The 14,440-nt window shown below is 45.9% G+C and overlaps 5 protein-coding genes across 5 annotated transcripts in view; 3 read left to right on the top strand and 2 right to left on the bottom strand.

Moving 5' to 3' along the window:
* Positions 1-1,456, top strand: part of Pmar_PMAR011788 (hypothetical protein) — a gene marked incomplete at both ends in the record, with an annotated part of 2,382 nt that extends 926 nt beyond the window's left edge. Inside the window, 3 exons of the mRNA XM_002773878.1 lie at positions 475-493; positions 1,020-1,139; positions 1,397-1,456. Of these exons, the coding sequence (XP_002773924.1) occupies positions 475-493; positions 1,020-1,139; positions 1,397-1,456 (199 nt within the window). The remainder of the gene's footprint in view (positions 1-474; positions 494-1,019; positions 1,140-1,396) is intronic.
* A 365-nt stretch (positions 1,457-1,821) lies between these two features.
* On the bottom strand, positions 1,822-7,281 carry Pmar_PMAR011789 (dna ligase i, putative; the record flags this gene model as incomplete). Its single annotated transcript, XM_002773879.1, has 25 exons — positions 1,822-1,887; positions 1,939-2,048; positions 2,204-2,255; positions 2,301-2,375; positions 2,416-2,550; positions 2,674-2,822; positions 2,866-2,986; positions 3,253-3,336; positions 3,381-3,503; positions 3,836-3,887; positions 3,933-4,031; positions 4,261-4,304; positions 4,354-4,422; positions 4,812-4,889; positions 4,959-5,026; positions 5,071-5,191; positions 5,239-5,328; positions 5,386-5,505; positions 5,599-5,697; positions 5,750-5,860; positions 6,091-6,192; positions 6,246-6,316; positions 6,744-6,823; positions 6,984-7,060; positions 7,105-7,281. 25 exons carry the CDS (start codon positions 7,279-7,281, stop codon positions 1,840-1,842), a joined length of 2,355 nt encoding a protein of 784 aa, XP_002773925.1. The 3' UTR covers positions 1,822-1,839.
* A 2,134-nt stretch (positions 7,282-9,415) lies between these two features.
* On the top strand, positions 9,416-9,997 carry Pmar_PMAR011790 (ribosomal protein S10, putative). The gene is made up of 3 exons (XM_002773880.1): positions 9,416-9,605; positions 9,656-9,749; positions 9,798-9,997. Exons 1-3 carry the CDS (start codon positions 9,448-9,450, stop codon positions 9,930-9,932), a joined length of 387 nt encoding a protein of 128 aa, XP_002773926.1. The 5' UTR covers positions 9,416-9,447; the 3' UTR covers positions 9,933-9,997.
* Positions 9,998-10,166: 169 nt separating this feature from the next.
* On the bottom strand, positions 10,167-11,873 carry Pmar_PMAR011791 (hypothetical protein). The gene is made up of 7 exons (XM_002773881.1): positions 11,624-11,873; positions 11,146-11,354; positions 11,019-11,094; positions 10,842-10,973; positions 10,654-10,787; positions 10,414-10,470; positions 10,167-10,363 (listed from the first exon to the last, which is right to left on the bottom strand). Exons 1-6 carry the CDS (start codon positions 11,843-11,845, stop codon positions 10,428-10,430), a joined length of 816 nt encoding a protein of 271 aa, XP_002773927.1. The 5' UTR covers positions 11,846-11,873; the 3' UTR covers positions 10,167-10,363; positions 10,414-10,427.
* Positions 11,874-13,814: 1,941 nt separating this feature from the next.
* Pmar_PMAR011792 (cell division cycle protein 48, putative) overlaps positions 13,815-14,440 on the top strand; it is a gene marked incomplete at its 5' end in the record, with an annotated part of 3,314 nt that continues 2,688 nt past the window's right edge. Inside the window, one exon of the mRNA XM_002773882.1 lies at positions 13,815-14,248. Coding sequence (XP_002773928.1) covers positions 13,815-14,248 — 434 coding nt within the window. The remainder of the gene's footprint in view (positions 14,249-14,440) is intronic.

The following is a 14,440-nucleotide window of genomic DNA, read 5'->3' on the forward strand; positions in this document are numbered from 1 at the left end:
TCATAGACTCTATGTCGGCTGGAATACCCTCTAGGAGGGTCTTCAGAGCGCGTCTATCATCCAGGCGTTTTGTTTCCTCCATGGCGTGAGTATCGTCTCTAACTATGAGTGCATGATCGCGATAAGCAGACTGTAGACGAGGCTCCGGCAAGACTGTCATTGCCTGAGCTCCCTCGTATCCTAGCCCCTCAGTTCAGTTTGCTTCAGGGTACACTCACCCCTCAAACGTGACAGTTTTCTATTCCACCAAAGAGCGTTGCTGTTCCTTTGTTCCTTCGATTGGCTCCTACCTTCCTCATTTCCCAAAGGAAACATAGGCATTATTTCCTTCACGGAAAATGGCAACGGAAGGAAAGATAGAACGACCACCCCGTTAGTAGCCAATGGTTGGCTCTGCCAACCAACCGAAAAGAAAAAAGTATGTGTGAGAAATGATTACGCAGACTCATCTCATGATACAGACTCTACTCATAGGGCCTCACGTGCTGGGAACGTGAGTCACCGTGATCCGGGCAAGTCGTGCTCCGAGTGTCAGAGTGGCACATGTGTTGTGGGTCCAGGGGCCTATTTCACAAGAAACGCTCCATAAGGTGCACCTTGGATTTAGGAGCAAGGAGCAAGGAGCCTTACACCTTACGCTAGGTGTTTTCACTACAGTTGCACCTCATGCTCCTAAATTTAAGGTGCACCTCGTGAACCCCAATAAGGAGCACGAGGACCACCTAAACAAACACCGATGCGCATGAAAGAGGCGTCGCCTCATTCATGCGCCTCTGAGGCCACGCAGTGTTTCAATAAAGCTAAGAATATGTATATTGCCATTGGATAGAACAAACGCGAAAACTCTACCATCAACTAACTTGAGGGCAATTGGTCATGACCGTAAATCGCTGAAACGCCAAGTCGAATATGTGGTAAAGATGCATGGTTAAAGGATAGATCATCCGCGGGTGAGACGCGCGGGCTGTCGGGAATAAGCGGAGCGAAGCTCGCTAAAATGGTAAGGAAGGTGCGATAAGGTGCGTAAAGTACCCCCCGAGCAGTCTTACCGCACCTTACGTAAGGATCGCAAGGAGGTGGCCAAAAATGTCTCCTATGAAATCGCCTTACATGAGGAGGCCCTCCTTGCACCTTGCAAGGTAAGGAGCCTTACGGTGAAGAGTCTCATGCCACCTTACCTTACGCCAGCCCCCCCAAATCGTAAGGATGTGAAAGCGACTTGCCATGAAACCGTAAGGTACCTTACAACTTTTGTTCCTTATGAGGGCTTGTGAAACAGACCCCAGTTTGCCTACAATCTTGCTATTTTATCAACCCTTCGCCATCCTCTTTCCTCTGTCCTAGGGTCATAGTATTGGTTGCTCTAGTTCGAGTTCCTTTGTTGTGTTGTTCTTAGAGTTCACCAACTGATACCGCGACACGTGACATGAACCCACAAAGAGGACCCGCAGCGTGACGATTGCTGAAACCTAAATGCATGGTGCGATTATCACGCTGCGATATAAGCAGCGTGTTTACATGCCCGTATGAGGTTATTCCAGAGCATCTGCCACCTGTCAACCGTCACTTGGTAGTTCATCACTGATTACATGCTACCGATTCTATGGATGCTCGTGCCCTGGAACTTTGGGAACCGGCAGGGTCATTTTCTCGGGCATATCGTGAAGCGCGAAAGATGAGACTCTCATCTTTCGCGCTCATGATGAGAGGCATACTATGTATTTGACAGTCTATATGACAGACTGTATGCCTGGGTACCAAATCGCGATATACCCTCCGTGCTAATATCCACAATTCAACACCAGCTAAATGACGGAAATGCAGTTATGTAATTAACTTTTATTCGCTACCACCTTTGCCAAACTGTTGCTCGTACATCTGGAGGAGCTGAAGAACAAGACAGAAATCACGGATGGGAGTATATGCAGACGACGTTACCTGTTCACTCGTGGTGGCATCTTCGGGATTCTTATCATCCCTTATCCTTATGAACCTCGGGAAACGTAGACCAACACCCTTCCCTCCCGCGCCGTCTATCAGATTCGAGGCTGCACAAGAGAGTTTCTTGAAGAAACGCTGTAATTAGGTCCGCTGCATCCCAAGCCTCTTCAATTCAGAATATACACGTATATTGCAGCCCTGTGCACTTCAAGCAAGTTCCGATTGAAACATCTCCTCTTATAATCTGACTACAACCCCTTACCTCCTGTGTGGACTGGGCTAATACTCAAATCGGCACATTGGATTTCCCAAACCTGTTCAGAGTTGTAACTGGCCCTACCCTCAAGTGTCGTTGCTACCTGTGTTCCGTCGAGCCATATATCGGGCGTCATCTTTTCACTCACAACATAGTCAGCTCTTCTTCTTGGTATCACCTACCACTTTAATTCATCCTACCTTATACTGCCTCATTACGTTGTCCTTATGATAATCATAATGTTTGTCCAAAAATTCATCGGTGAACCCAGTAGCCACTTTGCAGCAACTCTGATACTCTCCATCATTGGCATCGTAGACGGCCAGAAGATAGGTGCCGTACACGCCCGTGCGCTGAGACGTATTCATGAATCGCGAGAATTATAGTATCGGATATAATTATCATACGACTGATGACATTGAGTTCGCATCGACTTGCGATATACCCCTAGTAAACTCGATCACTAATGGCCTCACCTTTCCCTTCCCATAGAATGCCCCAATAGGCACAAGATCCAGGGAGTCCGCCATACCACTGAGGTAGTCCTTCTTCAACTTGAGCCAATTTAGGGACCTTCTGGACGGCTCGTAGGTTGCGTTCTCGACCAGCGTCTTCAACATCAACCCTACACCGTCAACTACACCAAAGCACCTCCGCCACTCCTTCACCTTCACAAGAAGCATCAACGCTCTCAGTAAAGAAGGCTTGTATTTCCTCCTCCGAGTCCATATCGCGAGCCGTGGCAAAGTGTATCCTATCGGGGATCTCCTTCAGTCTAGTTCTCAAGGTCTGTGAAAAGCAATACCAACTTCCCTTTATATCTCCATAGGGACCACCGTATTGAGGTTTGAAAAGACTCGAGAGTTTCACTTCAACGCCTCAGACAGTCCAACCGTTCGCATACTACATCTAACCCCTTCCCAAACGATCGATTGAGAAGCACCCAAGATGAAAAACTACGATAATCATTTCCAAAGACAACAAATGCGATATCGTTGCGGCTAAAACGGTTTTTCATATGATATCTCGACGATTTCCTCCGTTCCTAATCTCACCTTCCGCCTCGTGTCGAGATTCTGAGTTATCATCGACTCGGCGTCAAGGTAAATCAAATCAAATGGGAACAGACACACTTGAACCTGATAGTAACAAATCTTGCTAATCTTGGAATTCCTCAACGCACCTTAATTTCAGACATCACCACGTTCTTCCTCGGTCTCGATGACAGGAGTTGGAAGGGAAGGACTTTGTGCTTTTCTCTGTCGAACGCCACCGCCTCGCAATCGATGATCATACTTTCCATGGGCTAAAAAAGGAATGATATCAGCGGAGCGAAGCAATTTTTGAACGACTCGAGCGAATTTCTTAATACCACAATTATGTAACATCATAGGATAAGAATTCCCATCGAACACACTATGAGATAGCAGAGATACTGTGCAGATTCAATACTCCCGTATGGAAAGAACTAACGTCTATCACGAACCTCCGAGGAAGCATAAAGCGAATAATTCCACAGACGAGCTGGATGAAGTATACCAACCTTCTGATGCGAGGATTCGATCGTCCCAGCAGATGGGCGAACTGCACCCACCCAACGTGGAAGTCTCATTTTCAATGGACCCCAAGGAGGCTCACCTTGTCAAGCGTATTCATCATCTCCTGTATAGCATCAATGACATCGGGATATCTGCCCAATCAATTCACCATCGCGACGTCAATTGACTCGTCTTACTTCTCAGTGAGATCCTCACTATTCCTACTGTAAACTCTTATCTCTGTCTTGCCCTTTTCTGTCGTCCACAAATGCACCTGGGCTCTTTCACCATCGTATCTGACCAGAATACCATCACCTTCACTGAAAGTGTGAATTTCTGTAATTCAATATACCATAAATTGCACGCATCGTCGTATTCAATTGTCAGCGACTTTCGAAACCAGAATTCATGAAAATGTCCTTTCACCGCAGACAGAAGACCATCTAGGTCAAAAATGAACGCGAAAATTCCGTCACCAAATTATACGATTCCAATTTCAGTTCTCCAAACCGTTCCTCTGCGTACTTATATTCCGCCGTAAACTTGATGTCTTTGAAGCGGTCAAGAACCTGAGTGAATTAGGGTGATTCAAATCAATCGCCGTCAGTGTGGTTTTACTTCCGTTATCGACTTTGTGGGTTTAGCGAGCATCGGCTTGACTGGTATCCCAGGAGTGACAGTACAGGCCTGAGGAACTGGGGTAGGGCGCGAGAAGTATCCTCTGTATATAATAATCGATTATGAAATACCTCAACGATCGTTGTAGAGTTTTTCTCTTTCTTTATTGGAAAATAGAGAATACAGATTCTATCGGAAAATGCATATAACTACATCACAGTTCATCACGTGAGCATACCGCTGATTTCAAGGAGCGCAGCTTCCCTTTATAGCGTTTTTGACACGCACGAGCTTAGGCATGGGATGAAGAATTATTCAAATTATGGTATGGAATATGCATCTTATTCGATTTCAATTATACAATCCAAAGTTGACTTAACGATCCAATTTCGTATCATTGAGTATCTTCCGAGATGGTAGGTAGAATACAAAAAGGTCTGCCAACATATCATACCCACCTTGGAGAGCTCCTCTGGATTCGCCCCTGATAAAAGGCATTCCACGAGTTTATCATAACTCGGTACTTCACAGAAGGCCTGCCAGGAACAATCAAACAGAGGCTGCGACTGATAATTTCGTGGCGCGTGACGGAGGGGACGATTCACCTGTTTAGTGGCTGCCTCTAGCGCGATCATCTTCAGTGTTATCTTCTCCGAAGTCGGTGATGGTTTTTCTAACATGCATGAGAATCTTCAACGTGCGACGTAAGATACTTACCTTTGCGAATATCAGGGACGCATTCCTTATCCGCATTCCCCTGGGCCGGCTCAGTAAGAACGAAAGAGTATGCTAATGCTTGAAGGATTGTTGCTGATAGTATCCCCACCCGAAGACGACCCTGAGGACCTATTCCGTATCTTACCAACTTGAACCTAAGATACCCACCTGCAAGGTCCGCACAATATACTTCGCCTCCTCCCCTTTCGCTGCCACCAAACACTTCGTTATTATATCCTTCCTCAGCCTCTGCGAGTCCTACCACTTCACAATGATAGACGAAAAAATTCTTCGCCGTGCGTAGGCGAAAGATACCTTTCCTCTGGCCTGGCTCATGACCAGCAACTCCTTATATAGCTTGCTCAGTGTCAACGGAGGAGGTGCGAACAACATGGGCTGATTCACTCTAGACAGCAGTGCCGCCTCACCGAGGTCCTGAATAATCAGAATTTCATGGCGCGCGACAAAATCAAGATACTCGACAGTTGTGTATAGATACTCAGAAGAGTCATACATAGAGATACCCACCGCGGCATTGCCGTTGCTGATATCGGCCGTGATATGCTTCTCAGAACGACCATAGACTTGAGCCATCGCTTTCAGAATAACATGATCACCAACACCAACCTAAGCCGAATCGACTAGGAGGACGACGACGACGATTGGTGACGACCATTACTTCAACATTCTCATAGTCCGGTCTGAGCTTATTGATAAGTAGATATACTGCGTAGATGAGCTCTGAGGGGTTGTAGTATATTATGATACGGAATAGGTTAGCAAGAATAACCTGATCATAAACAACCATCGGGCTAAAGAATATCAAAACTTCAAGCTGATTTCAGTAGATGAAAAGTTATTGAAAATTCCGAAAGAATTCTCTCTCGATCGAAAAGCGGAGCGACGCTTGAATTGGGAAATATTCCGTTAAGGGTTTGTGATGCCCCATTGTGTACCGGCGAAGGCAAGGGTTTCCTCCACAGCAAATGGATTAATTTCGTGGCGCGCGACGGTTCTCACCAGAACCTTCTTCTTGGACCCTTGTCCAGAGTTCTTCAAGTCCTCTATCTTCTGTAGGGCCAAAGCCAGTAATGAGTAAGGAAGGTTCTTGCCTGGGGTAAGCTGAAAGAAAAATACCCTCGCTGGGAATCGAACCTGCGTCCTCAGCGACTCACTTTGATTTGACTGAATTTGGAAGGATCGAAGGCGGGAGAAGAAATGTCACTGATAGCCGTAGGACTCTTACCTGAAATGATGATGAATCAATCAGAATTTTCTACGAAGAATCGCCATGAAATTCACAACAGCAATTATTATTCCAACAACAGTTTATTGCCCAAGTCGATCTGAACCGCATCACCACATAAAATTAATACCAGAGGGCCGATAAAAACGGAAAACACGTCACATCTTACGAACGCCCCTCGACAGGACGGGGACATTCACGCCCGTATACGCATATGATTTGTGCGGTATACTATATACGCGCATATATATACCTTCATCATTTTGATGTATTCCCACGCTTCAAGGTGAGAAAATATAAGAACGTTTTAACTCTACCAATGAAAACCACCTCAACAGTTCTTACCAGCTGCAATTGACACCTTCCAAATGGACGAAGGACCTGGTAGTGGCCATAACATACCATGTTAACCCAAGAGGAACCTTACCAGTGCCCTTAGTGATTTGGGCCAGCTTTTCCGCATCAGTCTTGCCAGGCTGCTTTAGAGCCTCTGCCAGAGGGATCGTGCTGAAGACGACCAGGGATGAGAAATTTCTCCCCCACAACGATTTTCCTCAGGGAAAAGGTTCGATCTAGAGAGTCAAGCTATGGATAAACATTCAACTACTGATATTTTCCGAGGAATAATGACAAAGAAAGTTAATCACGGAGAGAACATCCTCGTTACGGAATATCATCATCATCATCTTCATAATCGTCATCCACTTCTTCTTCATCCGAGTTCATCTTGTCCTCCACTGTGGGCTGAAAGAAACTCTAAATTATCGAAAAAATGGGGGAAAACTTACTTGATCCACAGCAGTCTGTTGGTCATCCACTTTTTCATCTTCTTTCTCTTCAACTTTCTCAATTTTCCTCTTCTTCTCGACTGGCTCCTCAACTTTGCTTTTATCAGGCGAAATTGCTGTCGATCGCTTCGCTCCGCTCATCATCATCGTAAAAGCGTTGACGGCTGTTGGTGACATGTTTTCCTTCGAAGAGGAGGAGGAGGAGGACATACTCGAGGCAACAACAGAGACTCCTGAAGAGCTCTTTGATCACATACAAAAGAGGTTTAGGTGGAAAAACGACACCTGTGGGATTCGAGCCCGCGTATACATACCGTGGCTGTTCCTTACGAGGTCGTGTACATCCGTATTTCCCGAATAGTATTGGAGTCTATTCGGATTCCTGTCATACTCTTACTCTTCACCGGAGACATCTCATTCTACTACAAACATCACAAAGAACATGCATGTGTCAATCAAATACGGTGTAGTGTTCATCATCACTATTCAACAAGCAAACGAATAGGACCTCCACCCAGCCCCCGCCTGCTCCACCGACGCACGTCGAAGTGTTACATCAACGTTACTGCCCAAGGTGCGTTAATTATTCCGATACTGTGAATATTTACCTCATCAATTCCCACTATGTCATCAGCCGGTGGGGTGACGGAACCATTCTCGTAAAATCCTCACGATAGCACCGGCCCTGACTCGGAACTCCTGAGGGAATCGGCCATCAGGAACAGACCCTGGACTGAGTTCACCAAGGAGCGAGATATCGAAGTAGTACTATCTTATCGACGACAGAGAGAACCCTTTACCACTCCACGAGTAAATCACAGCCTCTCCCTTGGGGACAACAGTGATAGACTCATCCAACTGACAAAAACGGTGGATCATGAATCCCTCCACTCCGCCTGGTATGACCTCACAAACTAAACATTCAAATGAACATATAATGTTGACAAGATACCAATAGCCGAATCATGCGAGACGGAGAGAGTCCGATAACGGCCGCCATGCACGTCCATCTGGGATGGGAACTGTAGGGGGCCATGAACCTTAATTTACCAAAGCTGAGCTCAGATCGAGGTCCATCGACAGTTGACATCCACCTATCAGTAATGACAATGAGAAATGTAAGTAGTACCTTATCCACGATCATTGTTGGCCAAACCTATCGGAATTTCCCATAGGTTCAAGTCCAATAGTAATAATTCTATTCGTACTGATATACATACAATAAGTACAGGCCACTGGTCATCCCCGAGAGGAAGCCATGGAGTGGGTTTGTTCATCCATGGAAAATGGATAAAGATATACTCTAGAGAATAAATTATCATGCACATAATCAAACAATTTCTTCTCAGTCTAACTTTATTCGAGTCGAAGATTGTGATCATTCTACGAGGAACCCGCCGAAGGGAGGTGACCATCAGCTATTCCGTTATGCAGGCATCATCAACTCCAACAGGTTTCCATGTTCCGATGATTGGACGCATGGGCTCAGTGATGAACCTAACTGATTAGGCCAATCGATCAAATATCCTGCACGCATGCACACCTCGTCCACCATCATGGTCGTCGGTACGCTTAGTCTGCATCAACAAAGAAATGAAACATGTAATTTTTCACCATTAGAGAAGGCCATAGGCCAGTGAGCGGGCAGAACTGGTCAGTTACTAAGAGAAACTACGAGTAACTTCTCCGTACGCAAAGACAAGGGCGAGTATGAAGGTGCGTGAAACAACCGAAGATACCACTGCGAATTGAAGAGTCGCTTTCACCTCACCCGTGACTATATAGTGAAAATCCATTCAACCGCAAGGCTGTGATGACGACCTACAGCCTGTAGGCTCAAGGAACCCATCATTCCGCAAACTTGATATTAGGTAAACTTTTATGCACATTGGGGAGACACGGTTGTTGGAGAGTTACTATTGTTGACTACAAAGATCGATAAAGAACAAATAGATCGGAGCGGATGGAGTTTCGAAAACCGCGCGATGATTCTTCACTATCTAGTGCGCCGCTGGTGGAAATCCTTAGTGTTCGACAAAAACTGCTATCACACTTCAACGAATTACTTTGGGCGATAACATTACGATATTTGCATTGAATCTTCAATCGCGAGTAAGCTCTCGCGCTGATAATAGCGCCGATAATAACCTCAGCGTCTGCGGTTCAACCATAAGACGCCAGTGCACTTCAATTTCCCGACATGGAATGAGGTCGCAGGTTCGAACCCCACAGGGGACACTTTTCCGCCAAATAATTATCGATCACGCTGCGGGCGCGCTCTTGCTTTTTCCGTCTACCCTTTCCAAAGGCCGCTACCACCACCTAAGCATTGCCCTTATAATCATGGTGCTAATCAGAAAGGAGGATCGTCGTACTGTCTATGAGCATCTCTTCAAGGAGGGCGTCATCGTTGTTGAGAAGAAGCCCACTTTGAAGCATCATCGTCAGATGGAGGTTGCCAACCTTCATGTCATGATGATCATGAAGTCCCTCTCTTCCAGGTAATACCCCCTCACATCGTCCACCATCTCCCTACCTTATCATTTTTCAGAGATCTCGTCGATGAGAAGTTCAACTGGCAGTGGCACTACTATACCCTCAATGATGATGGCATCGAGTATCTTCGTCAATACCTCCACCTTCCTGTACTACTATGGGGGACTCTAGTGATCAGTAATTGATTCATCGATCAGGCCACCGCTTTCCCCGACACCATGACCAAGCAGCGCCCTACCCGCGCCATTGGTGGTGACGATGAGGAGCGTAAGCCCCGTCGCGACTGGGGTGGCAACAAGTGGGGTCAGCAGCAGAAGCCTGTCGAGGCCTAAAATATCATAACTCAAGGGCACTTAGGTTGATGATTAAGGCTTAGAGCGTCAACGCTACAAATATCGTTACTATTGTTGTGTTGAGTAATAGTTTTTACAGCTAAGGAAATCAGGGAGAAAACCACATACACACTTCTGTGTCGTGGAACACAGTCGCTGTTGTTGAAGATGTGCCTTTGTTACTATCAAACACAACATTGGTGTGATAATAGGGTTTGGATAGTAGAAAATCAACTACTGAGAATATATGAAATTGAAGTTATCATCATATGTTACGAAAGGAGTGGTATGATTGTTATACACTCTTCTCAGCAGTCTTGATATTATCATCTTCTACAACTACTTTACATCACTACTACAGATACTTCTCAAATGAAAGAGAAGTTGAATGAATTATGGTATCATACGAATACCAAGACGTCGCTGAGCACCTGTAAGAATGATCATCATCACTAAGTCATCGTATCCAAGCCCAACTCACCTTCTGTCTTCAACTCAATGAGATACTCCATCATCATTGGGCTGCTGTTTCTGTTGCCTGAAAACATGAATGTTAGGCAGTGGTTCGATCAATGCCCACGCGCTGAAGCAATAGAAGTGACAATGCTTTCTGCATATGCTACTACTGTTAGAAAAACTGTAAAAATAATTCCAGCGTTACTAATACCACACCATTGTCAAATCACCCATGCATATTAACAATGGCTCGCCTCCCACTTACTCGGAAGTACTGCATAACCTGCGATCAATATCGGCAGCATAGAAGTCTAAAACATCTTCTGAGCAGGCATCAACCACAGAGTAGGCTTCAGCTTCACCAACCAAGATACTTCTCAATGAATAATATAAATACGTCTGGAGAGATACGGCGGTACGAAAATCTTCCGACTGCGCAAATTGATATATTACCATTTGACGTTGGATATCCTGGATGGTTGGAGAAGCCTTGAGCATACACGTCTTGACAGAAGTGTTGGGAAGGAGAGTACGGATCATAGCACTTGGACTTACATCACCTGGTTGGTTGCCAATGAATAGCACCTGAAGGTCCCCGGTTCGAATCTGAGTAGGGGCATTATAACCTACCTGCGATGCTCCGCTCCCTCTAGGTATTTGTGAGTACCACTGGCTGACCACTTTAACAGCTGACGCCTCCTTTTGCCTGAGAAATACTCCTCCTTTCCTTGGCATCAGCTCGGTGCCAACAGCCTACTTGATCCCTCTCGTCAAGTGGTTTTTGGGTACATGTACCACATTGATGCGATCCAATAGGGGGAGTAGCCGAGGAAGGTAGAGGGAACAGCTCTCCCGTACCCAACCCTCTGTACTAGAGCTTAGCACGCAGACGTTACCTCGAGTAAGACGGAGTAGGAGGGTGAGGAACCCCTCAACCACTGACGTGTATACACTCGAGATGGTTAACTGAAACAGAGGAGATACATAACCAGAGTCTATTAGATTGACAGGCTCCTCCAAAAATGACGAGGAGAGGTTGACCCCAGTATTTTGCGTCGAAATATCTTCTCCCATCCGCGAAATTAAACTCCCTGTTGAGAGCATATCGCTCATCCGAGTGACGTATTCGCTAGTTGAATACTTTTATCGCAACGTCAACAACACGGTGGTATCCATTCACTCAACCACGAGTGAGGAAGGTGTTATATCCATCGAACATGTCCTTTCCCTACTACCTTTCCTCCATGATCCGTGAGGACCCCAGTAGGCATAATGGTGTCATCCCAATCTAGAATGACCATACACTGCCTGTCATCATAGTAGTAATAGTCTCCTGAACTAATACTAGTAGGAGTAGAACAGACAGTAGAATAGGAGCTGTTTGTGGGGGATGACGACCAGGCCTTGGGGGACTCCTCGACAGTAGGGCGATCGTAGGGACTCATAGAGGACATCATTTTCGAAGAAGGTGACAATATAACACCTGAGGTCGTTTGGGATGACAAGTTTGCCAAGTACCAGTTGGGATCGAGACTAATATGAAACAATGGACCATCAAACAAAGCTCACATTGTGAGGAACACAATCAGCATGGTAGGAAAGGTCATCCCCAAGATAGTGGACCAGAAAGAACTATGTAAGCGAGTTGAAAACGGCGCACTGGAGGGAATAATAGCGAAAGTTTCGACACGAACGACAAAGGGAGAAACAATAAGTTGAGATTGTCTAAACGATAAGGTACAAAGCTCGCATTCGTGAGGCTCTAGGTTCGAGTCGAGCACTCGCTTTGGTTTTAACAGTTTTGTTTCAGAGAGAGAAAGTGTGGTCAAGATCGTGGAGAGTGTCTACATAGCGAACTGCCCTTAGCCAAACAAAGTTTGGACAATCGTCAGTTAAAATAAGGCTTTTAGTGTAGTGCTGACCGGGTGCATATAACACTCGCATAACAATAACGCTTTTAGAACTCTTTTTTCATCGTTCACAGGCATTTGCAATCTTCATGAGGATTTTACTGCTCTTCACCGCTGAACAGTGAAATACCAAAAACACGAAAAACGCAAGTGCCGGGATCGAACCTGCGACCCCTCCAACTGACGATATTTCAATTGCCTATCGGCCTGTTTCTGTTGCTGTCGCACCAAGAGCTGATGGCCCGACTCGTGTGGCTGCCAATTCCGTCGTCAGTATATCTTCACTTTCCATGTCCTCTGGTCGAGCTCATCGTAATAAGGTATACATCTCTCATGGGATTACCTACGGCATAGTCGTAGGCTGTTATTGCTACGTTACTATGCTTGAGTGGATGAGGATAGGTAGAGGGCATGTTTGTGCCTAATACGGATACCTGGCTTGGTACGCATATGGAAAAATGCGTTACTTTTTACTGACTAATACTCAACTATCGTTGGTTAGGGTATGCCTGACTCAGGCAAACCCTCAGGCAGCCTGAGCATTACTAAAGGAACTCTATTCTCTCTCTTCTATTAACCTCCGACCACGTAGTAAGGATTTGCCTAAAGTTGTCCATCGGGCTGACCCTGACCATAGCTGTTGTGTGTACACATAGTACACTATCAGCTGGATCTAGGCTTGATCATTCGACCCACAGTGTAGTCTTCCAAATCCTGGGAGATTCTCGAATAAGTCCATTAAATGCCATCCGCTCTCGTTGTGTCGAGAATAAGTGAATTGTACGCGTCTTAGGACTCTGAGTGAAAGCCTTGTTCTGGCCCGTTGAAGAAGTCAGGAGGCCGAGGCAGGAGTTTGTCCCAAAAGTTTAAATGATTAGGGATTAACGCAAAGTACAAGACTTTGTGGAAGCTTATTTAACATAATAAATGAATATATAAAGGCCCTAGCGCTAGGATTCATAGCATAGGGCTAGTGAATGTCATTTGTGTCTAAATAGAAGATGAAAAGACACAATGCCCAACAACTCCTTTGCATGAAAAAGAGGTTGGCCCAGAGTTTCACTACGAACAACGATGACATGGAACTGGCGGATGAGTTGGGTAATGTTTGCTTATATGTGGACCTTTCCTCCGATTTTCCGGTGTATTTTTGAATTTCCTTGTATTCTGCAACCTTCTATGCTCAACATCCAACTCGGAAGGGTCATCTCTTAAAGTACGGTTGCCTAGGTCTAAACATCTTCATGATGTCTTGTAGAGAGGACGCGAGGGCCGGAGGTGGAAGATAGGTGATTCACAGGCTTGTGAGTACACGTGATTCGTCTTCGGCGGACTTGCTATCGGGTCTCTGATTATACAACACGCAGTCTTCGGAAGGACTATATGGCTTTCATCAGGAATTTGGGGAAGGTGTGGTATTCAACTCGATAAGGATTGGTGAGTGAATGAGGAGTTCATGGATGGCCTGTTGAATTCAGTGAGGTTATTCCTAGGGAAGGTGGTATTTTCGTTTTAAATGCCCCGAGTGTCGACGAGTTCAGGAGATCGTCTTTCAGAGGCAGCAGCAGCGGCGTTGGTGGATGAGGAGGACGAAAGGAATTACGTGTTGGTCGTTCCTGATGATAACGCAGTGGCGAGACGGGTACGAATCTCACAAGTCGTGGGGAAAAATGCCGGTGTCTCGAATGGATCCTTGGTCCTTGTCATGGAGAAAGGCCACCCTGAACGGAAGAGGGTAGTGGTGTGTAGTATAGTTGGTAAAGTGAAGGGGGCAAAGGTGTACTGTCCGGCATGGATGGGGTTCGAGGAGGTTGAAGTGAAGAAATTTAGGCAAGATTTTGAGGATCTCTGTGAAGTTGAGCTCACTTCGGAGGATGCTCATCTAAGCGAGATATGCGGGGAAGAGCTTCCCAAGCAGATGGTGAATTATCTGGCGCGGTCTATCACGGGGTATGTATTGGATAAGGAGGATGATGTCGCGGTTGTCATTAATGGTAGAGTTACTCGATTCACCACCAGCCATGAGGGGGGATGGGGACTCGTAACGCCTCGTACTGTCGTGAAGGTCAATTTGGTGAAGGAAAAGCAAAAGTCGGATGCATCGAAAATTCGGGGTTTTGATAGAGTTGGCGGCCTGGCGGG

This window comes from Perkinsus marinus, assembly GCF_000006405.1.
Source record: "Perkinsus marinus ATCC 50983 genomic scaffold scf_1104296958712, whole genome shotgun sequence".
NCBI classification, from domain to species: Eukaryota; Perkinsozoa; order Perkinsida; family Perkinsidae; genus Perkinsus; species Perkinsus marinus.